A 24,061-nucleotide genomic window follows, 5' to 3' on the forward strand; every position below is an offset into this window, starting at 1 on the left:
CTTCCACTTCTACTTAGTGGGACACCTGTTTTCCCCACGCTGATGACGTCATATAATCATAACGAACGTTTCCTTTTTTCCTCGAGACGCACAAAATCACGTCTTCATCACTTCACGTCTTTATGGCTGAAACGTGCTTACCGTCATAACTGCCTTCTCTCCTCCACGTGTCTGCAGACGTGGGAACATGGGTATACATGTCGAAAATAGAAGATCAAACATTCACTCTTATTCTTTTCTCAGGGTTTAACCCCTATAAAATCCTTGTTCTTTCTTCTTCTTTTCTTTTTTCGCCCTTTGCTTTAGCAAACGATAATCTCCTGCACTCTGTTTTAGTAAAAAGAGCAACCATTCTTCTCCAAAAAACTTCCACTTCTTCCATGGATAGCTCAAGTAAAAGTAAAGCATTTCCCTCCACTGCTAAACTCACACATCCTTTCACCATTGATGGTAAGGAGTACGTTCCTGAGCCTCCATTTGCAGAAGAGAAGGCAAAAATCTGGTGTTCTCAGGTATTGATCCCTTTCTCCTTGGTTGACGAACCTTTAGCGTTTTTAGGTCCTCTTCCAGAAAATCACCGCCCTGAGATAACCAAAACAAATTCCCTTTTCTCCACCAATCATCTCTCTGAACCCTTGGTTTCTGTCCAAAAGCCTTTTTCCCTTTGTTATGTCGACAGGGATTTTAGGACTGCTCCTCCCAAGAACTGTCCTAAGTTTTGTGCCTGGATGGATTAATTGGAAACAGAGAAAATCGACCATTGGAAAAGGACATGTATCTACACCCTCCTACAGATTGCCCATTGTGGCCATCCTCAATCTTGTGGCATGTTACTGGCTGCCCTCCAATTTTAGGATAGTTCTACCAACTATTTCCATACCAAGTGTGGCATGATTACGCCAACACTCTTGGACGTTGCTACCATCACTAGCTTAAAACCGACTGCCGAAGTCTTCGACTGCGAAGCCATAACACCAATCTCTCAGCGGTTTGACGTTGGTGACTCTCGCAAGCCGACCTACAACAATTTTATTGATCACCATGCCAAATCTTCAGGCCCTGTGACCACTGAAGAACACGTGGCTTTTCTGACTTTGTGGCTATCTCGCTTCGTGTTCTGCTCCAGATCTATGCATATAGCCAAACATTTTGCTCTCTTGGCAACCCAGCTGCACCAAGAGCATGACATCGCTCTGAGCCAATTAATTTTGGCCTCTCTTTATGAATCTCTGTCTGAAGTTGTTTGTCAAATCAAGCTCTTTGACCTTGAGAATTCAAAGAAGAAAAATATTTTGGTCCATGGACCTTTTTGGCTCTTACAACTGTGGCTCAACGCCACTTTCTCTAAGGACATAGCGCCCTATGGGATGAGGAGGGTTGCGTGTCCCTCAAAAGAACGACATCTCACTTGGAAGCGATTGATCCCTCTTACGCCCATCGATAAAACATTTCATGACGTCAAGGTATTCCGCCTCTTGTTCAACATCATGCTGACCCGCGCCAACTTTCTCCCTTCTATGGCCCCCTTCAGCCGTCGAACTGAAGGTCCTGCATGGCTCACCAGGGCTTTTCCTCCGACTGAAGATACGCATAAAAATGAAACCTTCCTCATCTGGAGACATCTTCTGGTCCCTCGATTTCTGTCGGCTGAGACCTCCGGTAGCAACCCAGACCTAGTTTCTTATCAACCTAACTTGGTAGCCAGACAATTTGGCCTTTGCCAATTTATTCCCAAGTCCCTGTATTCTTCTCCTGAATTACTCACAAATATCCTTTGTGATCAACCCTAGAGTATAATCCAGGAAGATCTTGAGACCCTCTGGGAAAACCGACCAAAGCTCCACTCCACTCCCTTTCGACCAACCTTCTTCTGCACCAAAGAGTTTGATGATTTGTGGCAGTCATATCTTGCTGTTTATATTGGCGCTCCTGAGGCCAAACTATCTTAACTAACTCAGGCTTTTGTTTATTTGCAACCGAAATCGACCAAGTGTAAGGCTCTCCATGCCAAACAAATTCGTGCTTTTCATAACTATTTCCAAGTTGTGTATCAACCAGATAATCTTCGTCGGACCTACTTTGAGGCCACGTCCGAATTAAAGGAGAAGGTAACCAACAGGCTCCCAAAACTTAAAATCCCTGGTTACGCGAAAGACAAGTATCTTTACGCCCTTCATTTTGGAAACAGTTGGATTGTGCCGCTTACTTGCTTTCTTATGTTTCTTTACAGCGATCCCTCTGGACCTTGTGGATCACACTCCTACCAACAAACCCACCCTTTCGACACAAGAGGCTCAGGTCCGACTCTGGATGAATTGCCGTTTTCTTTTGCTTCGATTTTTATTCTTAACCATCATTTCCCCTTTTGCAGGCTGCTTCTGAGAAATCCTCTTATGATGATGAGCATCCTATTGCTCAAGTCTTGAAAAAACCCAGTTCTTCGGTATGCACCTACATGAAGCAGTCTCACTCATCTTTGTGATTTTTTTAAGGGAAACACTATGTGGTCTCTAACTTCTTACTTATGTGTAGGGTCAACCACGTTCGATAGACCCCAATGTCTTCTTTCACTCAAAGAAATCCAAAAACACAAACGCTCTACTGCCACAGGATCTGAGGTATTTCTTGTTGGCTTGTCTGATCTTCTGACTAGAATATCTGCTTATAACCTTTCTTCATGTCTTCAGCCGACTTCCCAGCCGACCCTGCCATCCTCTCAGCACTCCCACAAATCCAAAGGCCATCAGGGCCACAAAAGGAAGAAGCACGATTCTCCCTCTAGGAGTGGTGAAGCCAAGAAAAAGAGACACCATAAAGTGCTCACTCCAGAGGCTCCTGCTTTAGATGCCGACACTATTGTGGTCGACACTTCCCTTCTTAACAAAGCTCCCGCTCCAGCTGTTGGGGCTTCGCAGTCGACCAGCACCCCCGCTGCTGCTGTCTTGGGGGAAGAAAATCCAGATGTCATTTCCCATGCGCCGACACAGGTAATCACTTGTTTTACTATCTTTTCCCTTGAATTACTGGACCTCTCTTACATACATCTTTTTCCTTACCATAAGATGCTGCTTCTGCTGAGCCGTCTCACCCTGTCGCCGATTATACTCCTTCATCACCGACTTCTTCTCCAACTCACCCACTACAATCTGTCGACACTGCTGGTGAGTTCATTGGCTTCCCTATCCAGATTAGTGATAGTGACTCTGATTCAGTCACTAGTCCTGCAACGCACACGGATTCCAGTTCGACTAGTTCTGACTCTAGTCTTTCTTCAGCTTCCTTGCCTTTGCAGGATTCAAGGGGACCAGTGGATGTCGGCACCATTAAAAACCAACCTTCTCAAACTACTCCTCTGTCAGCTACTTCTCCTTTATCTTCCCAGGGGTTGGCGATAAAGCCCTCTGCCCTAGAAGAAATTGATAGGCTTTGTAACCTAGTGAGATCACGTGATGCTTCTTCTGTCTCTGAATAGCTTCATCACTCTGACAAAATGGGTTCTAAGGTGACGAAAAACAAGGCTTTAATGGACAAGGTTCGTTTTCACGCCTTGAATCCAGACCTCCCTTCTGTGCTTATGCATGAACCTGCTGTCGGCCCAGAGATCTTGCACGTGCTTGCCCAACTTAAAGATCTTCAGCTTTCAGAATATGCTAAGCGTGCAACGACCGCTTTAGAACAACTCCTGGTTCCCATGCTGCGCCATCTCGACAACGTTAGGGAAAATGAACGCCAAATTGGATCTACTGAGGCCTTTGTGAAGGAGAAATGGGAGTTGGTGATGAATGCCGACGCAAAGGTCACCAAATCGCTGGGGACGATAGATGAGAAGAAAAAAGAATTGGCCTCCAAACAAACAAGGGCTACTGAGATACGCCAGCAAATTGATGAACTTCGTCGTCAAATTGCGGTGTTGGACATTGAATTGGAGTCAGTTGCTGATGAGGAATCGAGTATTGTCAACAAGGTTATAAAACCTGCCCAAGCCACTGTGGAGCAGACCACCAGCGATGCCTTGACGATAGCTGAAGAACTTTCCACTGTTGAGAAGAAGCTTGAACAACTTAAAGACCAGGCCGACACCTTGGAACCTATGTCTCTCCATTACAACTTTGAGCTTCAATCTTTTCAATCCAAATTCGGCCAACTTTGACCGCTTTTATTTTTTGTGTAATATTTGAACAATGGCTTTTTGCCAATTTAATGTCATCATTCTATTTCAGCACTGCGTATATTTATTTTCTGTGCCTTTTGTAGCTGTTTCAAACATAGTTTTCTCCAACATAGTTTATTCGACAGTCATTTAGTCTGTCAAAATCTTGACCTCTTGAAGGAGAGGCCTATACTTTTTCAAGTATTTTCCATTTACCCTTAAGATTCGCCTATCTGGTGCCAACTCTTCGACCTCGTAGGCGTTATTAGAGAAGACATGCAAAACCTTAAACGGTCCTTCCCAATTTGGGGACCATTTACCCAAAACTCTATCATTTCTATCCATAGGCAAGACCACTCTCCAAACTAAATCGTCGACAGTGAACATTTTGCCTCTCACCTTCTTATTGTAGGCTCTGGTGACTTTTTCTTTCTGCCTTTGTAGTGAATCCAAGGCTAACATTCTCTCCTTATCTAAATTGGCCAGTTCGTCCATCATCATGCTCCAATAATCTTCAGAAGGTATTTCATATTGCCTTTGGGTTCTGACTGCCTGAACCTGAATCTCTACTGGTAACACTGCATCGTATCCATATACCAGTCGAAATGGAGTTGTTCTAGTTGTTTCTTTTGACGACGTTCGACATGCCCACAAAGCTTGATCTAACGTCTTGTGCCAATTCCTTGGTTTCTTGCCTATATGTTTCTTTATTAGGCTAATGATCACTTTATTGGCCGCTTCGACTTGGCCATTTGCCTGTGCGTAATAGGGGGTAGAAGTCAGTAATTTGATTCCCATTTCTTTTGCAAAATCTTTCACTTTTCGACCAGTCACAACTGACCCCTGGTCGGTTGTGATTGTTTCTGGGATGCCAAATCTGCAGATGATCTGACTTTGGACAAAGTCTATCACAGTCACTTGGTCTACATTTGTCAATGCTACGACTTCGACCCATTTTGTGAAATAGTCGATACCGACCAAAACGTACCTTTGTTGTTTCGACGAAGCTGGTTTTATTTCTTCGATAACATCCAATGCCCACACTCGGAACGTCCAAGGTTTCACAATTGTGTGCAACTCGCTTGCAGGTGTAACACCCTTCTAAAATACCCCAATAATAATTAAAACAACAAATATAAATCAGAGTAGATATGCAATTTAAGGGTGTCACACTTGACACTTCACACCATTCACCAAAATAGTTTGTCATGCTCATTTATTAATCAAAATAAAACATTGCACAATTCGCAGCGGAAAGAGATCTAATCAATCATGCAAACCATGTAACACATTACATGTAAAGTTGTTCAACAACCAAAATGAAAACAAAGTAAAACATCCCGTCCCGATGTTACATCTACCAGAGCATGACCCACTAAGGAACTACACTAGACTCCAAGCACTAGCTTCCACTCAATCACTGCTCGTTACCTGAAACATAGTTGTAAGGGTGAGTTCCTCAATCGATATAATAAGCATTATAAAATATCATGTAATGCTAAGTAAATTAACACATTTCATCACCCAAATCAGATCACACATTCAGCAACGGCAACATCAACTCAAAATCATAATCATACTCAACCCAACACAAAACACACGTATAATATTGGAATACATCCATTCATTTATACGCCATACATACATTATGCAATGAGACTCCATGCATGCGGTACCGACTATTCGTGAACACATAGTTCAACCTCACCGATCAAACCCAGATACGGCTACTAAGCTCACTAGTCCCACTCATTTGAGACCTAGTGACTCACTCACTAATTCCTCACCATGGGAATTAGCTACCACCCCAAGGGCTATGCTGTGCACGCTAAATCACCTAGCATGCAAACATCAACAACAATCCACAATAACTCACTCACTAATTCCTCACCATGGGAATTAGCTACCACCATAAAGGCCATACTATGCACGCTAAATCACCTAGCATGCAACCATCAACAACAATCCACAATTGACATATGCTCACACTAAGCCATAAACAGTCCATTCACAATTGCATACATAACAGATACATTCACAGTATTATGCATACCATCATACATCATCAACATATTTATCACAGAATCATATTCATATCATGCCAAATAATAAATCACAGTATTAGCACACTCTACTAATACCTATACTGCTCAAAACAACGGGAAATGATCCTTAATATATCATACACCAATATAGGCCAATCATCAAATATGTCCACAATATTTAAATATCAATTTTCCACTTTTCAAACAGTGTTAACCGGTTAACGCCCTGGGTTAACCGGTTAACGCAACACAAAACACGCTTCCTGGCCATTTTAACAGTGTTAACCGGTTAACGCCCTGGGTTAACCGGTTAACGCAAGACAGACAGCAATTTCTCATAATTCATAACAGTGTTAACCGGTTAACACCCTGGGTTAACCGGTTAACGCAAGACAGAAAGCTGTTCCTGCGCTAACACGAACAGAATGCAGAATCCCCCGCATTTTTCGCCGTCGGAGGACTTCCAGACCTCCGATTTCAATTCCGTAAAAAGCTACACATCCAGAAATTTACGATTCACCCACATATAGATTCAATTACAGTTTTAACATAACTTATTCATCATCATTTACAACATTCCTCATCCCAATTAGGGTCAATTCAATGGCTTATTACTACCCATTACATGTTAACCCATAATACCCATTAAACGACGATAAACCCCCCTTACCTGAGTTAATCCGACAATCCTTTAGCTTCAAGCTTTTCCCTTCTTCAACCCTTGTTCTCTTGCTCTTCCTCTTTGCCCTTTTCTCACTTTCTGTCGCTTCTCTGGTTTTCACGTGAAAAAAACCCTTTTTACCAAATGGAACCCTTTATATATATTCCAACTTTATTATTCCAATAATAATAATCCAATAATATTCCAATTATTTAATTAAATTAATAAATATACTATTAACTTAAATTAAATAATTATCATATTTTATCGGGGTGTTATAGCAGGCACATGCTGTATGCCCCCATGCAATTGGCATTCCTAACAACTTTTAGCAAATTCAATGCAATCTTTCAACATTGTAGGCCAATAAATTCCTGAGCGCATTAAGAGCCATTTCATTTTCAGTCCCGCTTGATGCGCCCCACACGCTCCACTATGTACACTAGACACAACCACATATGCCTCACTTTCTCCTAGGCATTTTAGTAAAACTCCTTCAGCTGTCTTTTTGAACAATTCATCACTCATCAAGATGTAGCTAAGGGCCCTATATTTTACCTTTCGATCTGTCAACCCTATAGGATTACGTAAATAATCGACTAGCGGTTTACGCCAATCACTTTCTCCCTCGTTGTCGACGGTCAGGATTTCAAAATGATATTTATCTACAGCTCCCAACTTTATAATCGACAAATCTGATGGTGATAACAATGTCGCTCGTACTTTCTCTCTTACTTGGACCTCTTCTTCATCCTGGTCACTCGACGCTTTGTACCCTGAAGCCTCCTACGCCAAATCGTTTGCTCTCTGGTTCTCTTTCCGTGGTATATGCTGGAGGTTGACTTGCTCAAACCTCTTGAGTAATCTGATGATAACCACAAAATACATGATTAAATTTTCTTTAACACACCTGTATTCTTTTGATACCTGCTTAATCACTAACTCAGAGTCTCCCATAATTTTGACATTCCTTGCCCCCAATTCTAGCATTAGTTCAAGTCCTGTAATCAACGACTCATATTCTGCTTCATTATTTGTGCATACCCCTTCAATTATGTATTTGAACTCTGCTGGAATTCCATATAGAGAAATTATGACTCCTCATATCCCAGATCCATGCTTATGCCTTGAACCATCGAAGTATAATCTCCATGGCACTATGTCTACGTAATTTTGCGCCATTTCGACCATTGAATGGTCGACAAGGAAATCTGCCACTACTTGCCCTTTCATTGCTTTCAACGGCACGTATGTCAGAGAGTACTCAGTTACCGCTAAAGCCCATTTACCAATTCGACTATGCAAAATTGGTTTAGATAACATGTGCTTAATAATATCAAAGTGAGAAGATACGTACACATCAACCGACTTAATATATTGCTTTAATTTCATACAAGAGAAATACAGGCATAAACATAGTTTTTCTATATCACTATACCTAGTCTCAGGATCATTAAGCATTTGACTAAGGTAATACACAGGTCTTTCGACACATTTTTCATCCTCTTGGACTAACATACTTCCTATAGTCGATTCTGAGGCTGCAATATACAACCTCATTGGCCTATTCCTAACATGAGGAGCCAGTACTGGAGGCTTAGTCAAATACTCTTTGATTTTGTCAAAAGCCTCTTGGTGCTCTTCTTACCACTTGAAATCCTCATTCTTCAGTCGAAGTAGTGGTGAAAAGGCTTTAGTTTTTCCACTTAAATTTGATATAAATCTTCTAAGAAAATTTATTTTGCCCAACAAAGATTGCAGTTCCTTTTTGGTCGACGGGGGCTTGACGTCCATAATGGCTTTTGTTTTGCTTTGGTTTACTTCAATACCTTTTTTATGCACCACAAAGCCAAGGAAATCACCCACCTACACACAAAAAGCACACTTTAATGGATTCATTTTCAATCCACATTTCCTCATCCTTGAAAAGGCCTTTCGTAGATGTTCGACGTGAGTAAGTCGACCATTTGATTTTATCACAATATCATCAATGTATACTTGCATGAAATCTTCAATAAAATCATGGAACATTGAGTTCATTACCCTCTGATATGTTGCTCCGGCATTTTTCAGACCGAATGGCATGACAACCCACTCATATGTTCCCAAGGCTCCTAGGCATCGAAACGCCGTCTTCGACACATCTTACTCTGCAATAAAAATTTGGTTATATCCAACATAACCATCTAACATACTTAAATATTCAAAACCAGCGGCCGAATCGACCAACATTTCCGCTACGGGCATGACATATTCATCTTTGGGGGTAGCAACATTTAGATCTCTAAAGTCGATACATACTCTTAAAGACCCAATTTTCTTAATTACTGACACAATATTGGCCAACCATTCGACATACCTTGCAGTTTGTATAAACTTGCTTTTTAGGAGTCTTTCTACTTCTGCTTTTATCTTTGCCATGATCTCTGGTACGAAACGCCTAGACGTCGTTATCGTTGATCCTGAACCCCCCGATGGAGGTAAAGGAATTGATGCTCCAACCGCACCCGTAGTCGACATCGTTGAGGTTGCATTTGTCATCGGCGACAAAGTGGCAACCTGTGAGATTACTGTTTCCGTAGTGGATGAAGTTCCTCGTGGCACTTCATCTGCATTGGAATCTAACATTTTCAAAGTTTCTCGTGACTTACTATATAGTTTGCCCTTATAAGTTTCATGCAATTTCGTAACTGCGCTAGCACGGTCCCACTGGGTGTGCCATTTTGTTTATTGTGAAAATTGATAAACAACCGCTGGTCCTCCCTAGGCCTTGAAACTAAGGGTTACTTGCAGGATCGACCAGTTGATCCTAAGACATGTGCTAGTGCAAGTGTGGTTTATTCAATTTGACAGAACAACTTTGTGAGGAACGACTCCTGATAAAGTATTGAACAAACACAGGTTTTTTTCCACACGAAGAGGTTTAAATGATGCTATAGCCTATGGGTGACTCGTGACCGACGTCACTACAACATTCAAAAGACGTATACGACGAACACACTTTTGGTGAACTCTATTATCGTAATAGAATCAGTGTCGACAGCGTAGACGACAACGTAAAGTGAAAACTCAAAAGTAAATGAAATTAAAATAAAATGTTCAACGTGAACAATTGAAAAGTAAGGAAGTTGCATTGAAATAAATGTGGTGATTCACGTACATAGCACTCTTAAAAACTCTTGCTTCCTCGCGCTGGGAATGAGAAGTTTTTTACAAGTGATTTTTGGTACAAAGTGAACACCCCAAGCCCCTTATGGGATCTCCTATTTATACTAAACTAAAGAAACTGCCTACAGACCAAAACTCCTAGAAACTAGCAGACGTCGTGCCACACGATCTGCAAACTGCTCTATCCACGTTCTGGGAACTACTCCATATTCTGGCGCTTTATTCTTCTTGTAACTGCTAGTCATTTTCCAATTTCAAATTTCTCCCGCCCAGGTATTTAGGGCGACGCTGTCTTCTATGTGTTTGACACGATCCAAAATTCCTTAAGTCCCAAGCTTCATTTCAGTCGACGGAATGACTTTTCGACCAAACATGTTTCTTCTGTCGGCTTCATTCCTTAATAACTTACGTTTTTCTCAATTCTTTCTTATCTCAGGCACATCTCCATCCTTTGATGGGGTATAAACCCTAAATTCACAAGATCCTTTCATTAATTACGCCTTCAACATGCTTTAGAGATTTCTCGTGTCACATGAAAAAAAATTCAAATTGTAATTAAATGCTATTTGATAATGTAAAAGCTAAAATTTAATTTTAGTGAAAATACAAGGAAAAACTCTCGAGGATTACATTCACCCAATAAGTTTACGTCGAACTAAATCGAATGTAATATTTTGTATACCTTATCTCTTTTCTTTTTTTTTCTTACTTCAACCGCACAAGTGAAGCAAAAACGCCGTCGTGTTAACCTCTCCAATGGCATAACCACGGTGCAGAAAAACTCAATTGAGCGGTTTGAACCGAAAGAATAGTATCGAGCACGAAGTATACAAGAACCATGGATCTTCTATGCGCCGCATATTCAAATGACGACGAAGAAGAAGAACCTAAACGAATGAAATTATCTGACCATACTCCCACAACCTCATCAAAATCTTCAACTCTTTCGAGCCTCCATACACAAACTCTCGTTCCAGGTAGCTATGTTTCCAAAAGACAACGCGCTTCCATGGCTTCCATCTCTGCTGCATCTCTTACCCTTTCATCGTCTCCGTCTTTCACATTATATGGTACTCTTCTTTTACTCTCCCTCACTTGTTTTCTCTCCTTTGTTCAATTGGACTAGAATTAGGTTTTGATATGTCATTCAATTAGGTTTTGGACTAGTGTTGATGCATGATCCCAACAATCTCAGATTCTGTTTGTCAGTTTTTTCAAAAAAACTAGGCAGTGATTGAGAGAGTTAAGTCTGAGACTTAAGTGGGAGAGGAGGGGAGCAAGTTTAGTACATGATATACCTTCCTTTTGGTATATCACGATCCATAATACTCTAGGGATTGATAATTTAACTCTTTTTTTTATTACAGTTATGTTAATTAAGCATAAGTACCTATCAAAAGGACAAAGAAAAAGAGAGTTTGGATTAGCTTCTAGTTTAAGGGAGCATCTCAATTATAATAAGTATATGGTTCTGTACTTCTGAAGTTGTTCTTGTGTGCTTATATATGTTTATGGAGAAGTATGTGATGTTAGTTTTGAAAACAATTGAAATGCAGAAGATATTTCTTTCTATCTATATTAGAACCTGTATGGAAACCTCATGGTTATTACAAGATTCTTTTGATATTTATTTTTTCCAAGTGCTGGAGAAGATTATCCAAACTAGTTCATAATCTGGTACAACATTATGAGAGGCAAACAATTTTTTTTGGACTCAATTCGAGGTAAAACATATGAGCCAGAAACTTTGGGTTGTAAACGCTGAATTTATTTCATAATTTTTATTTATGTTCCTTGATATAAATTCCAAATCAGTGTTCTCTATACTAAGTATTTATTATTGTATTATTTAAGTGAATTGAGTCAACGGAAAAACAAGCATATGATAGCAAAGAGCCACAAGCCCCCTTGCCTTATATATAGCTTCTCTTGGCATGGCTTTATCTTGGCCTGAAATCTAGTTCCTAATTTAGGGACCTATTTAGTGAGGAAGGTCAATGGAAAAGTAACAGCGAAAAGGGCAATGCCATAACTTTGAACCGTGCAGCAACATCATTTTTCTATATTATCATCTGATGCTCAGACGGAGTGATGATTGTATAATTATCATTATTGTATCTTATCATCTGAGGCTCAAACTGAGTGATGATTGTATAATTACAATTTCTTTATTTTCTCACACTGAGCTTGACCTTTTCTTGATTATACATTTCTTAGATATAGATTTGCTTGATATTTTATTGCTTCTATCTATTTCCACACCTCTATATTGAACTTTAAATCATTGATAGAATGATAGGAATGATCAGCTGGCCCATTATAGTATTAAGGGGCCCAAGCAGTGGTTGGTCTATTCTAGAAGGGGAAAAGGGGAATTTACTAGAAAGCCATGAGCTGTCAGCATGTCGCATGCCATGGGAGTGACTGTAATCATTTTACCACAATATATGGGGTCGAACATCAGAGGAGAGAGGCATCTAAGAATTTGGGTGTGATTGTTATGGATAGGAGGGATTGGCTTCCTATAGGAGCACCACGCTCCGTGGCAGTTTAGGTGTAACTACTCTGTAATTTCCCTCATTATTATTTACACAATTCTTTCCTTCATTATCAATCTGTTACAGCTGTTCTACTTTATTATTCATTGAGTTCCTAACAAACTGGTCCGACTATCGTATTCTGATGATGGGAGCCAGTGAATGCCACCAAAGCAAACACAACAAATTATTCTGAAGAAAATGGAATCGTAAGTAGAAGCTATGGGGAGTGAGATCTCAGAATTGAGAAGTACACTTGCTGTAGAGGAGAACGTGGTCAAGGAGAATCACATGAGTTTGGTCGCGATGCTAGAGAAGAGCTTAGGCAAATTTTTACAACCAGGAGAAGCAAGTGTGAAGTAAGGAGACACACCCTTGAAGGATAAGCACATGGAGGAGGAGTTGACGTCGGGAGAGACATTGAAGACGAAGACTCATCAACTATCTGATGATGCGTTAGTTGAATTCGTCAGTCTGTGAAGAAAGTGGAGTTGCCGAAGTTTGATGGTGAAGATCTAGGTGGGTGGATTTCTAGCACAAAGGTGTATTTTTGCATCCAGGACACCAAATTGGACGTGATGGTGAGTTTGGCATAATTGTGTATGGAGGGACCAACTATTCATTGTTTCAACTTGTTGGAGCCGAGGAAGTATTAACATGGGATACCTTGAAGGGAGAGTTGCTGGACTGTTAGGGTGGACACAATGATGGCGATGCGTATGAACAGTTGACGGAATTCCGACAACAAGCGGCGGTGGATGAATACATATGGGAGCTTGATTACATAACAACCTATATACCATGATTACCAAACAAGCAATACATGGGGTATTTCCTCCATGGCTTGAAATCAGAGATTCAGGGTAAGGTGAGAAGTCTGGCGGCGATGGGAACCATGACACGAGCAAGGTTGTTGCAAGTAACACGAGTAGTGGAGAAGGAAATGAAAGGTGGGAGAGGTACTACCAGTCAAGATACCATGATTACCAGACAAGCAATACATGGGGTATTTCCTACATGGCTTGAAATCAGAGATTCGGGGTAAGGTGAGAAGTCTGGCGGCGATGGGAACCATGACACGAGCAAGGTTGTTGCAAGTAACACGAGTAGTGAAGAAGGAAACGAAAGGTGGCAGAGGTACTACCAGTAAATGTAACTCTAAATCCGGTTACCATTTCAGATTTGGGTCAAGTACTGGAATGGGTCGGGGTGGAGGATCCGACTTGGTCTATGTGGAGGATAGAAAGAAGCATGGGTCAGGTGGTAGGTCTAAATCCGGGCCTAATGGGTCAAAAGGAGGAAGACCAGCCCAAGATGAAAAAAAGGTCAAACCCACGTGATAGAGGATCTACACACTTGTCTTACCAGATGCGTTTGGACAGGAAGTAAAAGGTTTTTGCTACAAATGTGGGGGCCCATTCCACCCCATGCATCAGGGCCCAGACCGTCAACTCCGTGTTATGGTGGTCAATGAAGGTGACAAGGACGGCATCGACGACAAACTATTGGCCGTGGAGATGGAAGAAGCGGAGTGCGAGGACGAAGGCCAGTTGTTGATGATGGGGTTATGTAACTTCAACACTAATCACCACAATCACCCAGTCAAGGTCAATCCAAGGAGTTCCAGTTCTGATTTTGGTTGACAGTGGTGCCACGCATAATTGTGTCTCAAAAGCTTGTCCAAAGGATTGAGGTGGAAACATGAAGATACTTAGGAATTGAGTGGGCAGATGGTGATGGGTACCAAACTCACACCAAAGGGAAGTGTCATGGGCTAGAGATGGAGGTTGGAGGATTCTAGGTTGTAGTGGACACTCACATATTTGAATTGAGAAACTTAGATGTTGTTCTGGGCATTGAATGGCTCAAAACATTGGGAGACAATTGTGAATTGGACGAGGCAAACAATGAGTTTTTGGAGCGGTAAAAGGTGGGTGACTATGCAAGGGTTAGGAGGAAAAGAGGGGCAGTGGGTTGCGTTACAAAGCATCTGGGCTGAAACAATTCAATTGCAAAATAACTGGGTAGTATTGAAAAGGTAAAGAAGGTAGGGGCAGAAGTTCCTAGTCTATCCTTAAAGCAACAGAAGGAGTTAGAAGCAATACTGAAGAAGCTTGAAATGGTGTTTAGAGAGCCTCAAGGGTTGCCTTCCGTAAGAGAAAGGGCTCATTCTACTAATTTGATTGATGGTCAGAGCCCTGTGAATGTTAGACCATATCACTATCCCCACCATCAAAAATATGAGATTGAAAAGCAAGTAAAAGAGATGCTCGCAACAGGGATTATACGAAACAGCGCCAGTGTGTACTCAAGTCCATTTATTTTAGTCAAATAGAAGGATAATACATGGAGAATATGTGTGGATTATGGAGCCCTCAAGAAAGCGACAATACTGGATAAGTTCCCTATTTTGGTCATTGAAGAATTATTAGATGAGTTACATGGCTCTAAGTACTTTTCGAAGTTGGATTGAAGTCTGATATCATCAGGTTCGGGTGAAAACAGAAGACATCCATAAAACTGCATTTAGAACTCATGAGGGGCACTATGTAGCAGTTGACCCGGGTAAGGTTGCAAGTGTCACAACATGGCCTATTCCATAAAATGTCACGGGAGTGCGTGGTTTTTTGGGCTTGACAGAGTATTACAGAAAATTTATTCGAGAGTATGGGAAAGTTGCAAGGCCACTGACATAATTAGCCAAAAAGGATGCTTTTATATGGGGACCTCATGCTAAGGAAGCTTTTGAGAATTTAAAAGAACAGCTCACAATAGCACTGGTTTTTTACTTTACCCAACTTTGACAAGCAATTTGTTGGAGTGTGACCCATCAGGGTGTGGGAGTGGCACAATATTGATGCAAGACAGACGCCCCGTAGCCTATTTTAGCAAGGCCTTGGGAGTTAGAAACCTGTCTAAATCATCTTATGAGAAGGAGTTGATGGCTGTAGTCATGGCTATCCAACATCGGAGACCGTATTTGTTGGGAAGAAGGTTTGTGGTTTTGACGAATCAGAGAAGCCTGAAGGAATTGTTGCAACAAAAGATCGTCAGTGCTGAACAACAGAACTGGACTGCTAAGTTACTTGGCTATAATTTTGAAATTCGTTATAAGCCCGGTAAGGAGAATATAGGGGCTCATGCTTTATCCCGTGTGGCTACGGGAGCTAAACTGAATATTATGGTAACATATCCCACCTGGAAGGAGCAGGAGTGATCCAAAAGGAGGTGCATGAGGATGAGAAATTGCTGGGAATTATTAAAAAGTGGCAGGAAGATGTGAAGTTGGTACCGGGTTTTGAGTTATGAGGGTCGTTTTGTGATCTCTAGTAAATCAACCTTCATCCAGAAATTGTTGGGTGAATTCCACATGACTCCATAGGAGGGTCACTCCGGATTCTACAGGACATATCGAAGGATTGCTGCAAATTTCTATTGGCTTGGAATGAAAAATGACCTACAGGAGTTTGTTAGGGCATGTGATGCGTGCAAAGGCAAACATGCCTTGCTGCTTCCCCTGGAAGTTTATTGCAACCATGTCAATACTGGAGGAAATTTGGGAGGATGTATCAATCGTTTTCATTACTGGGCTCCCTAAGTCAGGAGGATATGAGGCTATCTTGGTCATAGTGGACAGGTTGTCGAAATACAACCACTTTGTCCCTTTGAAACACCCCTACACTGCACGAACTGTAGCATATGTTTTTGCAGAGGAAGTTGTACCACTACACGGTATCCCTGCATCTATTGTGAGTGATCGGGACCCAATTTTAATAAGTCATTTCTAGAAAGAGTTTAAAATGCAAGGCACACATTTGAAAATGAGTACTGCATAGCACCCGGAATCGGATGGACAGACTGAGGTTGTTAATTTTTGTTGAGACTTATTTGAGATCTTTCATTGCGGATCAACCAAAGACATCGGTGTTGTGGATCCATTGGGCCGAATACTGATTTAATACCACTTTTCATGCTGCAACGTGACAAACTCCATTTTAAACAGTTTATGGAAGGAAGCCTTCAAATCTCATACGATGGGGTCAGGGAGAGACTAGAGTAGAAGTTGTTTAGAGGGATCTGATGGAGCGTGATGAAGCTTTATAGCCGCTGCACGAGCATCTGTTAAAAGCGCACAGGAACGAATGACGGCACAGGCAGACAAGAAGAGGACGGATCGGAGTTTTGAGGTGAGAGAATGGGTGTTTGTCAAACTCACAGCAAGGTATTATGGGCCCTATTTGGTGTTGGAACGCATAGGCGCAGTGACGTACAAATTGAAATTGCCTTTAGGGTCTAAAGTTCATCCCGTTTTTCATGTTTCTCTGTTATAAAAGCTGTAGGGGACTACCAAGTAGAGGAATCATTGCCAGACCATTTAAATGGAGAAGTTGCGTAACAGATTGAAGCTGGAGAGGTGTAAGCTTCAAGGTAGGTGAAACAAGATGGTGAAGAGGTGACACTGCACTGGAAAGGGAAGTTAGTTGAAGAGACCACTTGAGAGGATATGCTCACAATCAGAAGTCAATTTCCACACTTTTGCCTTGAGGACGAAGCATTATGATCAGGAAGGGGTATTGATAGGAATGGTCAGCTAGCCCATGATAGTATTAAGGGGCCCGAACAATGGTTGGTTTATTCTAGAAGGGGAAAAGGGAAATTTACTAGAAGCCATGAGCTGTCAGCAAGTGGCATGCCTTGGGAGTGACTTTAGCCGTTTTACCATAATATATGGTGTCGAGTATCAAAGGAGAGAGGCATCTAAGAATTTAGGTGTAATTGTTATGGATTATTAGAAAGTAATGTGTAGAGTTTCCATTTCATCATAACAGAATTTTAGCTTCCTATAGGAGCACTACGCTCTGTGGCAGTTTAGGTGTAACCTACTCTGTAAATTCCCTTATTATTGTTCAATAATACACAGTCCTTTCCTTCATTATCAATCTGTTACTGCTGTTGTACTTTATTATTCATTGAGTTCCTAACACAGACACAACTAATCTGATCTTTTTCTTGCTCATCAACATAGGGAGTATCTTGGAGGCTGATATACCCCATAACATTTTAGCATTGTTGAGAAGTGAAGCAAAGGGTCATAAAAGCCTAAACTCGGTATCTGAAAAGCTATCTGTATCTCTATCTGGACATACAAGAGCTGTCAATGCTATACATTGGTCATCAACTCACGGTAAGTTCTCTTTGACTGATTGTTGTTTCCCTTGTTTATGATATAACTTACTGTTAGGAAATAATATTTTCTTACACTGTTTCTCAAAGGTGAAATTATTTTATCATATATTTATATTTAAAGCGTATATTTATTCCAAATATAAAATTATAATATTTATAAGTATCACAAAGCTACACATGGAGGAGAGGATAGCCCAGAGCAAGAGAGATATTCTTGCTGTATCTGTTATTAGTAATGATCTGTTCATTGTAGTTACCTTGCAGCTCACCTCCTTGCATCTGCTGGGATGGACAATATGGTATGCATATGGAACGTATGGAGCAGAGATAAGAAGAAAGCATGTGTGCTAAACTTCCACAATGCCGCTGTGAAAGATGTGAAATGGTCTCAACAAGGGAACTTCTTGCTTTCTTGTGGATATGATTGCACATCAAGGTTGATTGATGTTGAAAAAGGGATGGAAACTCAGGTTTTCAGAGAAGATCAAATGGTTGGAGTTATAAAGTTCCACCCAGACAATTCAAATCTCTTCCTTTCTGGGGGATCTAAGGGGCATATCAAACTATGGGATATCAGAACTGGCAAAGTTGTGCATAACTATAATCGAAATTTAGGTTCCATTTTAGATGTTGAGTTTACAACGAACCGGAAGCAATTCATTTCTTCTAGTGATGTATCTGGGAGCAATATCAGTGAGAATTCTATTATCGTTTGGGATGTCTCAAGACAGGTGCCGTTGTCTAATCAGGTGAGCTAACTCAAATTGTTCTGATGGTTGCTTATCATTAGTTTAGGTGCATTGCGAATATTGATTAGTATTAACTGCTTTTTTTATAACAAAAAATCGTTCCAGAGGGGATCGGATAATGCAAATAGCCTAGTAAAAGACATCATAGCTTCCAAGTTCTGGTCATGGTTTTAAAAGTTAAAATTAAAACCAGACTAATAATTGAACCAGAAAATTAACTCATTCAATATTTCATGGCCCAACCATGACTGGATTGTGATTAGATCAGAATTAATGTTCAATATATGAATTAATTTATTATGTTGTTTTTAAAATTGTTAAGATATTATCTTATTTGTTTAAATTCTGTTTTTGGTAACTTGTGTATCCCTTTTTAATTGATTCTGGCCCCTAATCTAAGGGATAGAGTAGGTTAAGCCTTGTGTGTGTCTATATATTATATTATTCTAATATCTTCTACTTAGTTTAAATTTGTAAATGTTAAGATCTCCCACACACCTAGGATGTTGTTCCCTTACCTATGTCCCCTGCCAATGTATATATTTAGGAAGTGTATCAGAGTGATAGAGCACTTGGGCCCAGCGACTAAGAGGCTGCTGAAGCAAGGCCCAAACCTGCTGTTTGAAGGGTTTACACCCCCCAGAGGAAAGAAGCATCAAGGAGGGGAAGTGAATAGGCAAGGTACTCGATCAACTCGAAAGCCCCATCCTATTTATAACTTCTTATGTTATCATCGTCTCTCTCCTTATTGTTCTTTTATAGCATCTTTATCTTCTATTTTCATTCCTAAAAATGTTTGTGAGGCACTTGATCATCCAGGATGGCGGCAGGCCATGATTATGAAAATGCAAGCTTTGGAGCATAATAATATTTGGGATCTAGTCCCGCTTCCTCCGGGCAAGAAACCTGTTGGATGTCGATGTGTCTATGCTGTTAAATTTGGGCCTAATGGACAAATTGATCATCTCAAAGTTCGTTTAGTGGCCAAATGTTATACTCAGGTTTATGGCCTCGAGTATGGTGATACTTTCTCTCCTGTGGCAAAAATCACCTCTGCTCATTAATTTCTAGCCATAGTTGTCATAAGTCATTGGCCACTGCATCAATTAGATATTAAAAATGCATTTTTACATGGAGATTTAGAAGAAGATTTATATGGAGCAACCACCTGAATTTGTTGCTCAGAGGGAGTCTGACTTGGTTTGCAAACTACGACGCTCTCTCCATGGACTTAAACAGGCCCCACGAGCTCAGTTGTTCAGGCCTTTGGAATGTAACGTACTGAGCAGATCATTCAGTCTTCTATTGCCATACCTCCAAATAAATGTGTTTATTTGGTGGTTTATGTAGATGATATAGTCATCATTGCAAATGATCGACGGAAAATTTCTCAACTGAAGAAACATTTATTAAGACATTTTTCAGACCAAGGATCTAGGAGGGTTGAAATATTTTCTTGGAATTAAAGTTGCTTAGTCAAAGAATGAGATTGTCAATTCACAAAGGAATTATGCATTAGATGTACTCAAAGAAACTAGTATGTTGGATTGTAGACCAGATGGTAGTCCTTTGGATCCAAATTAGAAATTGCTACCCAACCAGGGGGAGCCTTATTGTGATAGATACCGAAGATTGGTTGGAAAACTCATCTACCTTACTATTAACAAGGTCATATATTTCTTTTGCGGTTGGAGTGGGAAGTCAATTCATGCAATCTCCTCATAAGGATCTTTGAGATGCAGTAATTTGAATTCTAAGGTAAATAAAAAAATAACCGGGACAAGGATTGCTTTATGAAGACAACAGAAGCACTCAAATAGTCGGATTTTGCGATGCAGATTGGGCAGGTTCACTAATTGATAGGCGTTCTAGTTTAGGGTATTGTGTGTTTATTGGAGGAAATCTTATATCATTGAAAAGCAAGAAGCAAAATGTGGTTGCAAGGTCAAGTGCAGATGCTGAATATAGAGCTATGGCTGTAGCCACGTGTGAGCTCATTTGAATTAAACAACTTAATGAATTGAAATTTGGAGATACTCAACAAATGAAACTTTTTTGTGATAACCAGGCAACACTACATATAGTTTCTAATCCAATGTTTCACAAGAGAACTAAATATATTGAAATTGATTGTCATTTCGTCCAGGAGAAAATTCTTTCTAAAGTTGTCACCGAATCTGTTAGTTTCAATGATCAACTAGCAGACATTTTCACAAAATCTTTAAGGGGGCCGCGGATTCAAAATATTTGTTCCAAGCGTGGAACATTTGATTTATATGCTCCATCTTGAGGGGGGAGGGAGTGTTGGAATATAAAATAAATTAGAATATTTTTAAGAGATTAATAACTAATTAAATGCTTAGTAAATCACATTCATGTACTTGGGAACTAGAATGCCAACTCCATTCCATCCCATTATTTTACAGGCTTTGGCACAGCAGATATAAACGAGACGGGCATGCCCGTTTGGCACCCCTATGCGTGATGAAAATGCCTCTGGAACTGTGCTATAAACTTATAGGTTTCAGCTGGTCTCTAGACAGCGAGTTTCTAGACATGATTGTCAATTGGAAAACAGGTTTTGTTAATGGAAGATGACGATAGCAACTGCGGGAGTTTATGGTGGCATCGATGATTAGAAGCACATTGAAGGTGCTAAAAACAAAGATACAACCCAAAAGCCAGCTGCAATGGAGGCAAGGCAACAAAAATCGTGGGCACTAATTAACACCAAAGGGAATAGGTTTTCTAAATATTATTAGTTGATAATCATGCTGTAATGAAAGCAATTACTATTTAGATGCCTCATAATTTAGCTTCCTAAGATGGAATCAAATCATTTTTGATTTCTTCTATAGGAGAAACGAAAAACAAACAAATGTGCCATTAATTGTGGTAATAGACTGCTAACATATTTAGACATTGGAAACTTTAACTTTTTCAACTAAGGTTTTCTACTTATTCCTCCTTCCTTTAGACAAAGTCTTTTCCTCCCCTCTTAAAATCCCAAACAGTGACTGCTGTCTCGCTGTTGCTTATGCTTCTTTACTTAAGAACATGTTCTAATGTGTGAAATGCCTGTGTATATTGTACACTACTATAATTTTCACATGAGATTAATTGCTATGCATAGTCACGGTAAAAGTGCAACACAATCATTCATAGGTCATATTTTAAATATGATTAAAGTAAAAGTCAAACACTTATAAAATCTAATGGTTATGATTAAGTGAATGTGAAAAATATTTTTATCCTTTTCATGTTGCCATTGCCTACATATATGAGAATAATATAGTAATCTACCATATTTATTCATCTAAACTTGTCTTTTCTTAAGGGACTTTGTCTTCCGGCAGAATATTGATATTGGTTGATGAGTGAGAGGTAAAAATATTAATGCAGAACTCATCTTTTGTTTTAAAGATTAATAAATTTGTGAAATACAAGCATGTTCTGCAGTAATAACAAATATTATGAAAGATCATTTTTCACCTTTTCTAAAGACTATCTAATAATAATGCTGAGATAAAACTCAAGCCACAAATGCCTTAATCTCTAAATATCAAGATGACCCTAATATTCATTGTTAAGAGTGTAAGTTTAAATTTTAATTAACATGTTCTGCTTCTGAATCAGGTTTATGTGGAGGCTTATACTTGTCCCTGCGTTAGGTCCCATCCCTTTGATCCAGTTTTTGTTGCTCAATCAAACGGTAACTATGTCGCAATGTTTAGTTCAACTCCCCCATACAGACTCAACAAATATAAGAGATATGAGAGTCATGGGGTTTCTGGATTTCATATTAAGTGCAATTTCAGCTTGGATGGGAAAAAGCTTGCATCAGGCTCTTCCGATGGATCAATATACATATATGATTATCAGTCATCCAAAGTAATTAAGAAAATAAAAGCCTTTGGCCAAGCATGCATGGACATTTCCTTCCACCCAGTTATGCCTAATGTTTTTGCTTCATGCTCATGGGATGGAAGTGTTTCTGTTTTCGAGTAAATGGTTTTCTGTTGTAATTGTTTGTTAAACAGTTGCCTATCAGTGATATATCTAAGAAACTATAATGATGTGACCCTTTCTTGTTTCTGAATAGTGATCAAAGTTACTAACGATGGATGAAAATTAAAGTGTTTCATTATGTTTCTCATAATGCCTTATATTTTTTCCTCAATGAAGATCTGTTTCTGATAATGTACTCATTTGTAGTAACAATTTGTAAAGATGGAAAACGATGTTGTTTGCCATTATCATCCAAATAGTCTGATAGTGAACCTGCTTCCACACCCACTATAGCAAAGACATAAATATGGTGTTCATCACTATAGAGATTTTCTTGACCTTTGTAGCTTTCTAAAATATTTTATAGTCATAGGATCCATATAATAAAATGTACTTCTGTAGCAACAAATATCACCTTCAAAATGTGAGAAACACAACATAGTGGATTATTCTTTACAGCCACCATACTTTGAAACCGGAAATGGTAGCATTTATTTGCATGTCCTACACACTCAAACTTGGGACTTTATTTCCCCTCCTCTAAATAAGAGAAAGACAGACAAAATATAGCATGAGACATTGATACAGCTCACAAGTCATCACAGACAATGTCAACCTAGGTTGGCCTGATCGGTATAAATTTAACCTAAATTTCACAAGTTTGAGTTCTTTTGCCAGACTCGTGAGGTAAGAATTTAGTTAGTAAATTGTATCACCTGCACGCAACTGCAGAAACTAATCTTTTGAGTCGGATAGGATCACAATGGACAATAAAGCTCTTTCTCAAAAAAAAAAATATAACATTGTTGCATGTTCAAAACTGAGTTCGAATCCAAAACCTCTGGTGGAGACCTATTACTATTTCATTCAAGTGCTCTGGAGCATAAGAGACAATGTCTAGGTACTTGTAACTAATACCAACCATTATGGAAGGAACATAAAATTAAATATGAGTTCAAATAAGAGAAAATAGTGGGGGCAAACTCAGCTGTTCTTAGTTCATGCACTTCTTGCAATTAGGATGAGAGATAGAAGGGGGCCAAACAAACAAACTGGTAAACAAGACATAATTATGTAATTCCCTTTCCACTCTTCATGGGGGGTCAATTGTAGGGGGACAAGACACACCACCATTCTCTCTTTTTAGATGAATTTGTTAATGGGACCATTTTCAATACAAATTAGAGAACACAAGTCAATTTTCAATTCTGAAAAAAAAAAAGAAACTGTTATATCTGCACATCACACACCACTATCTAGAGAAAACTAGTATGATTCTCAACATCATTGGTCCACACAATTTACAGCTAGCCTTCAATTAGTACTGTTTATATTGGAAATTTTTGTGATTTCTAATCCCATTTAAAGGAATTTAAAGGAAGGAACACTCTTATGAAACCTACTAACCTATGAGAACATAATTTAATTTTCAACATCTATATGAATATGTTCCCCACCTTGCATGGTCTTAACCTCTCCTCTCTCTTTATTATCCTTCTATTTATTTTATTTATCTGTTTTTTGCCCCACTAGTCTTTTCTCAAAAAACAAACTTA

At 39.7% G+C, this 24,061-nt stretch overlaps 1 protein-coding gene across 1 annotated transcript; it reads left to right on the top strand.

Annotated features, from left to right (window-relative positions):
• The first annotated feature begins 10,686 nt into the window (after positions 1–10,686).
• Positions 10,687–22,677, top strand: LOC127075272 (uncharacterized). The gene is made up of 4 exons (XM_051016763.1): positions 10,687–11,094; positions 17,588–17,746; positions 18,013–18,497; positions 22,134–22,677. Exons 1-4 carry the CDS (start codon positions 10,863–10,865, stop codon positions 22,503–22,505), a joined length of 1,248 nt encoding a protein of 415 aa, XP_050872720.1. The 5' UTR covers positions 10,687–10,862; the 3' UTR covers positions 22,506–22,677.
• The last annotated feature ends 1,384 nt before the right edge of the window (positions 22,678–24,061 follow it).

The sequence above is a fragment of the Lathyrus oleraceus genome, chromosome 4 (assembly GCF_024323335.1).
Source record: "Lathyrus oleraceus cultivar Zhongwan6 chromosome 4, CAAS_Psat_ZW6_1.0, whole genome shotgun sequence".
Lineage (NCBI taxonomy): Eukaryota > Viridiplantae > Streptophyta > Magnoliopsida > Fabales > Fabaceae > Lathyrus > Lathyrus oleraceus.